Here is a 13779-nt window from a genome sequence, read left to right on the forward strand (position 1 = left end):
TCAAGAATACAGCAAAATAACAACTGTCACCATACAAATATGATGTTCAAGTCAAATGTTCTATGTGCAAGAAGCTCTCATATATATATATACACACACACATATATACACACACAGCTCATAACACACAATATGGACATAAGTCTGAACCAATTCATACAGACACGTTTCAGAAAGATCCTTAGCAATTAATCATCTAACAGAAGAAAAGCTTTGTGCAACACCTTACTAGAAGCTTCAAGAAGGCTACAATTACAACCAAAAAAGACAAAACCATGACTTTTTTATTTTAAAAGAACCCAAAAGAGCTGATCTTCAGGAGGATACTATTGTTTCCCTGGGCAATCATCAGTGACAGTGCAGGGGAAAACAAAAAACTAAACAAACAACAAAACACACAAAACAAAAAACAACACAACACAACCCCCCCCAAAACAAACGAACAGCACAAGTGTAGAGATCCGAGGTCTACTGCATGAGAGTTACCTGCTTCTATCCAGACAGGAATTTACACAAGTCACCCACAAACTCAAATTGTCAGAATTTTGCAAGCAGAGTAAGACCCTTTCCTCTACATGCTTGCAAAAAAACAAGGACTGAAAACCCAAGTAAGGTAACCGACACCACATAGGCTCATCTATAGCCATCAGAGGGGAAAGACATTTGCCACAAGCTGTGACTTCATAACACTCTCAACTTAAACAAATCACTAAGTAAATACATCTCTCAAAAAGAAATGGGTCACCCAGAAGCCACATCAATGTACAAACAAACTCCAACTCAAGAATGTTATGCAGTGAAGACTGTTCCTTGATTCGTAAGTTTTGTTTAGCCTTAATTCTTGACACGGGAGCTCTGCTTCTCCTCTGTTGTCCCACTTCTCATCAAATGAGTCCATTACCTTCCACAAGGATAGCCATTCCTTGTAGTATAAGCCATTAAAAGGCTTATCGATAGCACAATTCAATTCTAATAATTTTCATCTTTCAGAAATACTTGCAAAGATCTATTGAGAAAAAGTAGGGTCACGAGGGGAAAGGGAATGACTCTGAGCAGACACCTTTCATGTAGCAAAGGACTACTGAATTTAGTTTTGTAAAAGAAAAATACATTAATTACTCAGCTATGTTACTCTAGATAGAGCAAAGATACAGCTGAAAGGAACTTTTTCAAAAAGTTGTATTTTATATGCCATTGAAAAAAGTTTTATTACAAACACTATAATGGACGTATCTGTACAGGAAATGAGTTTGGATTTGCTTTCTTGTATTGCCCCATAGGTTCCATTTCCCTTTGCTGCACGGCAGTGGCCGTTCACAGCACAGTGATGATTCAAAGCCCCCACAGAGAGGCTGACAGATTATTAGCACGGAGTTAGGGCGGCCATGAGGAGTTCCATTTTATACACAAAGTTACGCCCTTCCATTTTATTCCACTGCACTTCCTTGAACGGCCCTCGAAGATGATTCCACTTGTTGTCTTGCAGTACATCGCCTTTGGGGAGATCCTTGCACTGACTCCGTGGAAATTGAACCATAACTTTGCTGCCACTTTCTGGACCATTACGTACTGTGATGAACAGAGATTTTTATGAGCATTTTTATACTGTAGGAATTCCTCATATTAAATATCCTTCCTTGTGTATGCTATACATTACTCCTACTCAATTCCAAACATGCTGAAAGCAAACAAGGGAATTCACTTTACTTTTTTTTTGGAAAGTTCTTCTCTTTGAATTTTCTCTCTCTTGTCTCCCACTTCTCTGTGATTTTGGTGCTTTAGCACTGCATGGTCTTGGTTAGAGCAAACCAGAGAAACATTTGACAAAAAAACCTACACATACACCTTACAAATGCATTTATTTTTCCCTAATGATGCCAGGAAGGGCAAAGATTTTTTGCCAATTCTTACCTTGGATGTATTCCCCACCATTCTGTTAAAAAACGTGATCAAAAAGACATTGTTCTAGTGGATTTATCTCAAACAGACAGGAATGAAGTCACTCAGGATAGCTGTTGCTTTTAATTACAAATTTCTGCAAGATCGGTGGAGGGGTGGTGGTATTCTGTTGGCTTGGATGGGTTTTTGTGTTTTGATGTTGGGGGGTGGTGGTGGTGTTTGTTTATTAAATGAGCAGTTAGGGAGATAACACTTAGCTTTCCCCTCACCTACCAAGCTAGCCTTCTACAAAGAGATGACTATCAGGCTGACTGAACATAATTTCTCTTTCATAAATCGATGCTGACTATTTCCCATCACCTCCTTCTCCTTAATATATTTGGAAACTGCTTCTGGGACTGTTTTTTTGCCTCATCTTCCCAGTAATTGCAATGAGGCTGACCAGACTGTAGTACCCCAGATACTCCTTCTTGAATACAGGATGTGACATTTGCCTTCTTCCAGTCCTCAGGAACCCTTCCTGATCACCATGACCTTTCAAAGGTGATCAAGAGTGGCCTTACAATGACATCAACCAGCTCCCTCAGCACTCATGGATATAACCCACCTGATCCCATGAACTTGTGTATGCCTAGTTTGTTCAAAGGTTCTCTAACTCAGTCCTCCACTACTGAGGGTAAGTCTTCTTTGCTCCAAAATTTCGCATGGGTCTCACAGACCTGGGTTTCCTGAAGGCCAGTCTTAAGACCAAAGCAAAGAAGGCACTGAGCACCTTGGCCTTTTCCATGTCCTGTGCCACCAGGTCCTCTCCCCATTTAACAGCAGGCCCACATTTTCTCTAGTTTTCCATTTGCTGCTGACATACCTGTTGAAGGTCTTCTTGTTGCCCTGTACGTCCCTCACCAGATTCAACTCCAGATGGGCTTTAGCTTTCCTATCCCCAGCAATGAATGCTTGGACAGTCTCTCTGTCTTCCTCCCAGGTCAACTGATCCTGCTTATAATCTCTTGCAGCTTCATTTTTATGTCATGAGTTTAGCCATGAGCTCCCTGTTCATCCACACAGATCTTATCACCTTTGCACAACTTCCTGCACATAGGAATGACCAGTCTTGAGCTTGAAAGAGGTGATTCTTGAAAAAAAATAATCAACCAGCCCTCTTGGACCCCTCTTCTCTCCATCCCATAGGATGGTATCCCATAGGATTCTTCCAAGAAGATCCCTGAAGAGACCAAACTCTGTTCTCGTTAAGTCCAGAGTTGTCAGCCTGTCGTTTGCCTTGTTCCCTTCTCTCAGGATCTTGATGGTTTCTGTAATCTATTTTTTCCTATGCTAATTCTAAGAAATATATTCAAACCTGTGTAAATTAAAACAGGTTTATATTAAGTGGCTTACTGGGCAAAGTATTGATTCTATTTAGGTGCCAATTCCATACACAAAAGAGACCGTTTCTAGAATATTTTGCTATAAATTGACATTATTCTATAAAGTCCAGAGACTACCTCAGAAAGAGATTTACGAAGCCAGTAGAATTTGTGTAAGAATTTTAAGATTTTTCCATACATCTGCAAGAGAAAACAGTACCTGAAATGGCATAGTCTCCATTTGGTGATGCTACAGTTATTGCTGATGCATTGCCAATACTCTCCACGGGCCCCAGACCAACATGATTACTGAAACTCAGCACATGCCATCCCATAACTTTCGCAAGCTGCTGAACTGCGTGTACTTGGTGCTGCGACATCTGAAAGATAACAAGAGGTTCGTCTTCTGTTCAGTATTTGCACATCACAGAAAGAACTGCTTACTGGTTTTACCAAGCTTTTTTTCTTCTGCTGTACAGTAGTTATTTATAAAAATTACTTTGTCTTATAAGTTCTCTAGTTTCAGAGGAACTTTTTTTTTTTTAACATATGCTACATAAGTGCTAGTAGAGCTTTGTGTTATTTGAATTTAGACTAGTTCCTTTGCAGACAGAGAAGACCACTGTATTAAACACACTATGCAGTTAGACGAATTCTTCATAGGTAAATGGGCTTATGCATTTTATTTAAGTATTGCTTTCAATTTATAAAAACCTTTATTTAGGTCTCAAGAACTAATTCAAGTGATACAAACAGGATTTTGAAATAATCCTTTCTTTGAACAGAAATGAGATTTCTCCTGTAAAATATATAAAATCTGTGAGAGTAATATCATAGCAAACTCAGGGGAAAAAAAAAAGTTGAGGTTCTGAGATGCATGATTATCTCCATTAATGCTCAAGTGTAAGCATTGAGCTTTAGCAGCTTAAAAGTTTAAATGCTAATATTTTTCTGTATCACAACTTAACACTTGTAACAAGGAAGTATCTAGCACTGTTCAGCAGTTCTCTGTGAACAAGTCTGAGAACACTTGACCAAAAAGAGATACCCTCAGCAGAATCTGTTTCAACTTGTTTTCTGTGTTCGGGAGTTTCGTGTAACTGCAACAGGTCAACCACTGTTATTAGAGACTTGTATTTTGACTATATATAATGCATAGTGGGGAGACTGTCACTTCTGAATAAAACCAGCAGCTTGCTCTAAGCAATTAAGAAAAAAAAGTTCATTCAAATATCAGCTGATTTAGTAATGGCTGATGCAAAGCAAACATTAACAAGACAATGTTGAAATGACAGTAGTTGTGCACTCATTAAGATCTCTACTCTAGACAGGACTTGGTTACAGTAAGTTTCATATATTGAATACCTTATTGTCTGCTATGACTCTCACTGACTTGTTCTGAAGTAAGCAAAAATCTTAGTGCTCCCATAATGAGTAGCATAAAGAAATGTATTTGAAATGGGAGGGAAAAAATTATTATTACTACTGACCTTAGTAAAAACTGGCATTATATTTTAGTAACAGTTGCTAAAGTCACTATGCAAACATACTGAAAAATTCAGTCATCCACCTTCCTATTTCCACTATCTTTATTTGACGTTTTCTAACATTTTCTACATAGATAAAGATGAGATTCTAACTTTTTCTGTTTCCCAAACACTACAAGAAAGGGAAGAATAATGTATACCTGAGATAAAAGGAAATCCTGCAGTTCTTGCTCTTGATGGGACAATGTAATAACTCTTCCATCTCTATGCACAACTCTGATCTGTTCAACTCCAATGTTCAGCTGTAGTTGAATAGATCTTTGAAGACAAGATGCATATTTATTCAAAATGCATTACAACACTTAAGAAAACAGGAAACGAAGAACACAGAATCCCTCCCGTTCATTGACAAGAACTCTACGATGAGGATGGTGCAAAGCCTAGGGAATACGACAGCAACTCCAAACACTTCCATTTCATCACTCACCACAACAGCTCCCTCTGTACTGCAGGGGACATACTCTGTGGCATGTTACCAAACCTCGTCCACTGCTTGTTCAAGTCAAGGAACCTCCTGAGGTGCCTCACAGCTCCCTGCTACCACTGTGCCCAAGTTTCCTTCCAGAGGTGCAGGGGAACATGGTGTGTACTCAGGGCCTGTTCTATCCTACAGCCAAGACTTGGGCAGCATATGTACTCTGGAACTGAGACAGCAAATTGCACCAGTGACTGCAGTCTGCTCCTCCACACTCTGGACACGGCCAGAGAGGATTGCTCAAAATGGAAAAAACAACTGGTTCATCCACTGCAAACGCATTAGTTAATTCACTGCTGGTCAGCATCCAGACGTTAGTTTCTGGAACATGAAATCTCTTATTTTGATGACAAAGTGCATAACTAATAGCATGAATTACATGAGTTCCATATTTCAGTACCTATGCAGCCAAGTTAGGACTGAGCACTGACTAGCTCTCCATGACCAGACTGGAAGTTCAGAATCCAGCACATACAAAGATACTTTATATTCAGCTATCTCTATCCAAAGTAAATCCCCCCTTAAACGGCCATTTTCACCTTCAATTCCTTCTTTGAAAGGAAACTGTGCTAATTAACAACTTACTAGGTTTCTTCATGAAAATGTAAAGTGGGTGAAGAGTTTTCTTAGGGTGATTGCTCCCCCCACAACTCAGAAAAAACAAACACTCGCACACAAATAACAGGCTCCTACTTGTCTGTCTGAAGAGAATCTAAAGCCGTAAAACACAACTTGAATACACTCTGCTGTTGCTGCATGCTTCTACAGCAAGAAACATGCATTTTCATACTTACTTGCATATCTGTTCGTATCCTTGAGAAGTTATTAGAACTTTAACACTGGATTCGTAAACGTCATTTATATTGGACCAGTGGGCCTGAATCTGAGGATCCTCAATACGACTAGCCAGACTGTCAATGGTTCGAGCAGTTCTAGAAGATAAAAACATATTCCGCGCACAATAATCTAGATAGTTTCTGCTGTCATCTTGTTTAAAGGAAACTAGTAGGTTATTAATTTGCAGGGGTTTTTTGTGGAACACCAAAAAAAAAAAAGGGAAAGGGGGCAAATTTAACAGAACCACGTGGATCAAGGTTCTATTTCAGCACCATTCTGGCGCTAATGCAGCACACTTGTTTACTCTGTACATTTCACATACATTCTGCAGCAGTATTAAAGTGCTATTACTCAGTATCGGTTACTGCACAGCAAAGAATACTAAAAAAGATTTATGCACTTTAAGAAAACTAGGGACAATTATCAGCAGCCTATGTCATAACTGTCACAGATCTTGAAGAAATCAGATATTTTTTTCTACTGAGTGCTGTTTGCTCATATTTCATAATATGTTATCGGTTCTTAGTACTTAGAAATAAAGACTATTTTAACAGCGAAAGAAGAAGTAGCTAGTTTTAAGAACACTGAAAAAAGATCAATTGTATTATACATAATGGTACATTTTATTGTAACTTTAACGAGAATAGCTTGTGACCCACCTGCGTCTCAAAAAGATATGTTTTGCCTGCTTTATTATCTTTTCCAGAAGTCCTTCATTTGACTGTAAAGAACTGATATCATTTTTATCAAAAGCCTGGGGTCCTGCAAGTCTCATTCTCTTATGACCAAAAGGTGCACTAGCTGGATGTGGCATCACTGTTGAGCTCAGGGTTTGCTTGTGACACTGCAACAAACAACAGATGTTATAAAAGGAAGTGATGAAATAATGTATCCGCAAGAAATAATATGTGTACTACAATATGCTGCTTCACATCAGGTTTTTTAAGTGTACATACTTTCAAAAAGTGCAACTTTTTTATTTTATAACCTGGACAGCACTTTAAAGCCAGCTTTACACTCATACTTTGCCTCCCATATTTATGCAGGACTTTCAAACCTTATCGAAAGTGATTTTTAAAAAAAAAGGTGCTAGCTAACAAAAATTTGGTAGTATGACAGTAGCTCCTACTAAGAAGTCTGCCTTGTATATATGTCTGGAGACAAACAGAATCGTCAAACAAAAATAAAGGAAGCATTTTAGAGATAAAAAATTGGAGGTAGCAAAAGATTTAGCAACCTGTTCAAAGTCAAGAAAGGAAATTCACAATAGAGCTGGGCATGGAGCCAAAACTTCAGAAAACCTAGCTCAGTGTTTAACACTGGGCTATTCCACACGACTGCATGACTTGCAGAGCCATGCGCTAAGGAGATGAACACTCTCTGGAACACAGTTTCACAACTGCTTAGACATCTAAAATTGTGCTCCTTTCCTGAACAGACGCAACCTCAACCTTCTACCCCAGGTCATTCTGCTAGATTACACGAGAATCTAAAACACTGAAGCAGAGAAGTGGACCTCAAAAGAAGTGAAATTATTATGGTAACTGATTCTTCTTTCTTCATGGGAGTATGGTCTGAACAGATGCTCACTTAAAGTACTTGACAAGTACTAATTAGACACAAAGGAAAAAGGGAGACTGATGAGCTGTACTGGAAAAACCTTGCATTGCTTTTCCGAAGTAAGCAGCCAGGCCTGAGGTTAAGTAAAGAACTCCCAACATTCTCTACGTAGTAAAGAACTCCCTAACCACCCACACATACTAAAACTGAACAGTAGGTTGCCTTACACAAATGGATAGAAACTGACTGGCCTCTACTGGCACTCTGCTGTTACAACAGTGCTGCACAAAAGCCCAAAAACTCTTCAGTACTTGACCATAAATGCATTACCTCTCTGATAAGTTGATGCAAATTATGTTCCAGAACATAGAGATGATCCTCTGGATTGTGTTTTTCAGAAGCGGACTTTTGTGATTTTTTGTCATTGGAAGAGTGACACAGAGAAATAGACAACTGCAAACCTGTACAAAGCATATAAAAAAAAATGAGGACACTGACAATTTTCAGGCAGGCTACTGAGAACTGCTTTTTCTTCACATTTTACAGTCAGTAGTTTTACAACCAGTATTCACTGTATCAGAGAAAAATCAAAGAATGATGTTGGAGAGCACAGCATCAAAGGCAAGTAAGACTTGCTACTCACTGAAGTGTTGACAGGCCAACTAATAAATCACTAGGTGCATTTCACACTGATTTCTACGACTCAATCCCACACAAAAAGAAGAGTCCCCAGGACCCCATTCCTTCCGCAAAGAAGGAATGATTTACCATCATATAAATTTTAAGCAATCCAGAAACATATTCTTCACATGATATAATCATTTGTGTACTCCTTGTAAGAACAGAGGATTCATCAGCCGACTCTGAGCTATCTTCATGCTGTTTAATTATTCTCATTGAAGAGTATTAGCCTCCATTCTTCTGAAGACCCATTAACTCAAGTCTTAAATTTCACCTGCATGCAATCCAGGAGCAATGACTTATGCACAGCTCCAAACTGCAATGTGCACATGGCATTACAGTTGATAGCTTTAAGTGCTACTGACAAAAAACACAATCACAAAGAAAAACAATCCAAAATCTACACAATAAAATATGAGTAAATTAGAAACTAAAGTGCATTAGTTGAATTTTTCTATAATTAGCAAGCAAAATTCAAATTCTGGGAAATTCTGTTTTTCAAAACCTTTGAAAAACAAGGAGATTGCTCCTCCCCCCCCGCCCCAAATTTCAGTTCACATTTAAGCAAATAATCATAGGTTAAGAAGTCTTAAAAAGTCTCCTACCTGGGAAAGGCTGGGAGATTATCTGATTTTTCACAACAATGTGAGGAATCTGTGATTTAATTTGGACAGCTTCTCGTGACAGCTGAGCAAAAATTTCTTTACATAAAAGAACATTCTGTGCTGTCTCCAACTTTGTCTGCCAGTGTGGAGAACCTGAAAAATATAAATCAACGTTTGCAGAAGAAAAGAGTAAAGAGAAGCTACAAAGGTAGCTTCAGATGCCAGATACTGTGCAGTAGCTATGAGTAATCGCTAACATAAGGTATTTAGTATCTTCTATCCAAACTGAGTATTTTCAGAATTTTATCTCAGTTAAGCAAGCACTTTAAGATAACAGTAGTGCATTTTACTTCCATTTTACATATATATATACTGTGAACTGCACCTCCCTTCTGGAATTGCCTATTGCATCCCCTTTTGTGAACTCTGCTTATGAACCCCTGCTTCTTAAGTTGCAATTTACTTTCAATTATACTTCTAGCTTTATTAAATTTACTCTAAAATGAATCACCAAATAATGTTAAATTCATGTACATGCTTTCACAGGATTTATAGGCCCAATATTCTTGGAAGATTCTGGTCTGAGTAAGTACCCAAGCTCTATCCTCTACCCTGAATACCATAAGAAACATCTACTTAATACAACATCCTGTCTATGTTCAAGACAGCACAAGCATCTGTGTCACAGATCACTGTGAAATAAAATCCTGCCAGTTCTTTTTAATCCTAAAGAATTAAGGATGAATTTTTAATCCCAAAGGTTTACACCTTCAGATACTGTCACATATCAAATGAATCAAGCTACTGTCTGCCAGGTGAGCTGTTGGTAATTAATGCACATGCTGCCAGCACACTTTCAGATTCAGAGAAAACATACCAGCCACAGAAACAAGTGATGCATTTTGGGCAAAGTTAAAAGTGAACAGACATTTAGTCCAGTTGAGCCACAATACCTTGGTTTGCTTTTGGTTATGTGCTCAAACTCTTAATGACGAACGAAAGGTGCTCCAGAAGACCTAAAATACAATCCTAGTAATTTTATTTCAGAAATTGAGTAAACACATATGAAAAACTGAAGGAGTACACTTTGAAAGCATCATCCTTCCAAAGCCCAAGCAGCATCTACACAGAAAATTTCAGTTTAAATCAGTATATTCTTGTTCACTCTTCTTTCAAGCTAGAATTTTCAAATAAACATCAGATGCAAACCCATTTCTTGAGAATGTGCTCAGAAAACAACATATAGCTAGCTATACCTGGTTTTGATTTTGGCATGGGTCTTTTAAAAAGATTCACTGTCCCAAGATCACCAATGTCTGGAGCTTGTTTCTGAATAGAAACCTAGGCAAAAGAGAACATTATTTGATGTTTGTTCTTTGTTGCAAGCATACAAATAACAAAACAAAACCCATGCTATATTATCAAAGTTTCTCTGGCAAACCTTTATATAGGCTGATCCTTCTAAATCACTTGGAATTTGAACATCCAAAGGACAGTAATCCTCAGGTATCTTTTTATCCAAGTCGATGTCAGTGTTCTTTATCACCTCAAACGTGCCATGATGAAGAAAAAGGGAGCCTAAGAAAGGAAGGACAAAGACACACATACTATAAAGCATCTTATGCAAATAATGAAGCTTATACCTCCATTTTGGAAGAATACGTATTTCCATAGTTGCGCTTGACTCAAATTTCTTAATGAATTCTTAAAAAAAACAGGTAAATTAGACAGCTCATTTCAGCACATCAGCATCTCAGTCCTCCAGTGTGCGATGTGTAATATTTTACAGTAAGTTAGCAAGTAGTCTTTAATAGTTACGTGAGAAAACCAAGAATGTTTCAAAATGGTGTCAGCAGAAGCAGGGAAGGAGAAAAAAGGTATTTGGTTAAAACAAGACAAAAAAATTAACTGCCCAAAGTTTTGCAAGCAAGTAGCTCAAGGGGCAACACCTCTACTGATTTAAAGGAATGCTGATGATGTTTGGCTTGACAGTCTATCCTTTAGATTGAACACTGTCAAATTATGACAGTGTTCAGTCTGTAAAAAGCAGCCATACAGCCAGCCATTCGGGTGAGACTGATAAAGGCAGATGCCCACATCTGTCCTAGTTGCATCCCTTTTACATCCAAGGCACGGGTCATCTAGTTTAGGATAAATCATCTAAAAAGAGGCATATCCTGGGTTACATCTACAGCTTCGTCTTGAACACAAGATTAAGAACCCTAAGTTTGACAATGATGACAACTGGAGCCCAACACAACCAGTTCAGATGCCTGCTTTGCATCTACATCTTCAGTTTGGTGAGATTCTGTATTCACTCCTTCACTCCATAATTGGCTCTTAGAACTCTGGGCTGGCCACCCTCTCTCACTGTAATCCATGAAATAATGCATATTCTCAGTGTCATTTCTCACAAGCATAGGAATAATAGGTATAATAAATCTGTCTGCACTCAGAGAAAAATGCAAGATGCTCCTAAATCTTTTCAAAGTGCTTTACAGACCAAATGCAGATAAAAACCAAAGATTTACAAGGTCAACTGATCAACTCAATTGTCAATGCAGAATTGCTTCTGTAAAGGAATCTTTACTATAATCCTATACAGTCAGCTTTTAAAATCACTTGCTAGGTTGAGGATGGCAGGATATTTTCCCTGATAGTAAAACAAGTTTCCTCCTTTTATAATTCTCATAACTATAATAATATTTTATTATCTAGTATTATTTGTTATTAAAAATATTGCACCTGTTTTTCCAGTTACAAAAAAATTATTTGTAAAATATAAGTATCCATTTTTGAGAAAGACAAAAGACCCTACTGTTTACCTGCACTTCTGTAGCTCAGATCGCCAAGAATTTTGTCTCCCACTTTTCTCAGCTTCCAATGTTGTCTCAGTCTTAGCAGTTCAGAGTTGAAGTCTCTTTGTCGCTTATTTTCCTGGTTTTCTGCAACCGATTTGGATAATCTTTCTGCACCTTTCAAAAGGATTTGAGCTGCTCCAGCTAATGACTTCTTTTTTGAAATCAACTGTAGAAACTGAGGATTCTAGTAACAAATAAAAAGAAAAGCTTCTTGTATCTTAATTCTCCAAAAATTATTATTAGTGGCACTAACTGACAGTGACTGATAACTTAGGTTGGTGGATGTTCAATAACTTACTTAGAGTAACTTTCATGACAATATTATATAGCCACAAGTAGAATTTTGACTTACAGCTTCAGCAAAGAGGCCTTTGAAATTAGCCTTCCCCAACCCATAGAGTGTGTGTACCATGTGTGTACCAGCACATCACAAGGAACATTTTCCTAAATCTTGTACGTATCACACATTAAAACTTCCAGTGAAATAAAATCTTTAGTATCAAGCCATAAAAACTACACAACTAGGTACAATATACCTGTTTTGGAGGAAGGGGATCCTGCACAACTGGATCCAGAGTCATGAACTTTTTATCCTTGACAATACTAAGAACATCATACAACACACACATCTCAGTCAAGGCGCTTCTTAAGTTGTTCCTCACTGAATCCCAAGGCCAGAGGGATGGCTGAAATTTTACCAACCCTAAAAATAAAGCAAAAGAAGGGAAAACAAAGGATTGTAAAAAGCTATGGTGTAAGGCTCATTCTTAAACCACAGAGAGATCACAACGGCATGAAATACAACATAACAGCAGGATATCTGGATCTATCCTTTCCCACTCTACCCCTGTAATTTGCTGGGACTCGGTCACGAATACCCTGGCCTGACCCACAGCCAACCGTGGCAATCCACGGGAGAAGGCCAGCCACGCCCAAGCGCCTGTGGGGCTGCAGGCCGGGCACCGCCACGGCTTGGCAGGCCTCCGTCAGCTGCATCCCGAAGAGAGCCCAGGCGCTGGGCCCGGCCGCGGGCCGGCTGACAGGGACCCGCGGGCCCGCCGCCCCTCACCTTCCTCATCCTCCGCCTCGCCCGGCTCGGCCCAGGCGCGGCCCGCCGAACCCGGCTCGTCCTCCTCGGAGCCGGAGCCCTGGCTGAAGTCGATGCGCTGCGCCAGGCGCGCCAGGTTCTGGGACATGGAGAGCGGCTGCAGGTAGGTCTCGCTGCCATCCAGCCCCACCTCCTGCACCTGCTTCTCGCACGCCGACTCGATGCTGATGCGCACCGCCGGCACGCCCGCCATCTTGGTGCGACCTCCGACCGCAGCCGCCAGGCGCGCGCGCGACCCCCGCGCCGACTACGGGTACCGGGCGGAGGCGGGCCGGTGAGGGGGCGGGGCCAGCGCCGGGCGGGCTCGGCTGTTTCCGGAGGGTGCTCGGGAGGGGGCGGGGCCGGCCCGTGAGGGGCGGTGGGGCCTGAGGAGCCGGTGGCGGGGGACGGCGGCCCCGCGGGCGGCCGGGCGGTGCTGCTGCGAGCCACTTCCACGGCCGATTACAATACCGGGCCGCTTTCCTTCTCCCTCGCACGTCGCAGGCAAAGCCCGGCCGGGTTTACTCCTCAGAGGCGGGCACGCAGCTCTGAGCTGCTGCAGTTTTCTTTTACAGCGATATTTTTGACCAGAAGTTGGTTCGATTGCCCGTTCTAAACATAAATTCACTTCTGGTTCCCCACCATCAGCTATGACCATGCAGGAAGCTCAGCGAAATAGCAAAACCCCCCACAATTAGTAATACTGCAGTGAAATTCCCATTTGGATTCAGTCATAACAATTTCAATTACGCGTACGCTCCGAATGCCTCACTTTAACAAAATGAAGACGTCGGCAGGTTACTGCTCTCGTATTTATTCGTGACTCTGATAAATGTGCATAATGAAAAGCGTTACAAAAATCG

General features: G+C 40.2%; 1 protein-coding gene across 1 annotated transcript; it reads right to left on the reverse strand.

The window, feature by feature from the left end:
- Window positions 1–6: 6 nt before the first annotated feature.
- MED17 (mediator complex subunit 17) lies at window positions 7–13213 on the reverse strand. Its single transcript, XM_072850712.1, has 12 exons — window positions 12899–13213; window positions 12366–12532; window positions 11794–12013; window positions 10410–10546; window positions 10225–10309; window positions 8969–9121; window positions 8013–8143; window positions 6782–6966; window positions 6080–6217; window positions 4951–5068; window positions 3484–3643; window positions 7–1569 (listed from the first exon to the last, which is right to left on the reverse strand). The coding sequence occupies exons 1-12, from the start codon at window positions 13128–13130 to the stop codon at window positions 1364–1366; spliced, it is 1932 nt and encodes a 643-aa protein (XP_072706813.1). The 5' UTR covers window positions 13131–13213; the 3' UTR covers window positions 7–1363.
- Between the last annotated feature and the right edge of the window lie 566 nt (window positions 13214–13779).

The sequence above is a fragment of the Ciconia boyciana genome, chromosome 1 (genome assembly GCF_034638445.1).
Source record: "Ciconia boyciana chromosome 1, ASM3463844v1, whole genome shotgun sequence".
NCBI lineage: Eukaryota > Metazoa > Chordata > Aves > Ciconiiformes > Ciconiidae > Ciconia > Ciconia boyciana.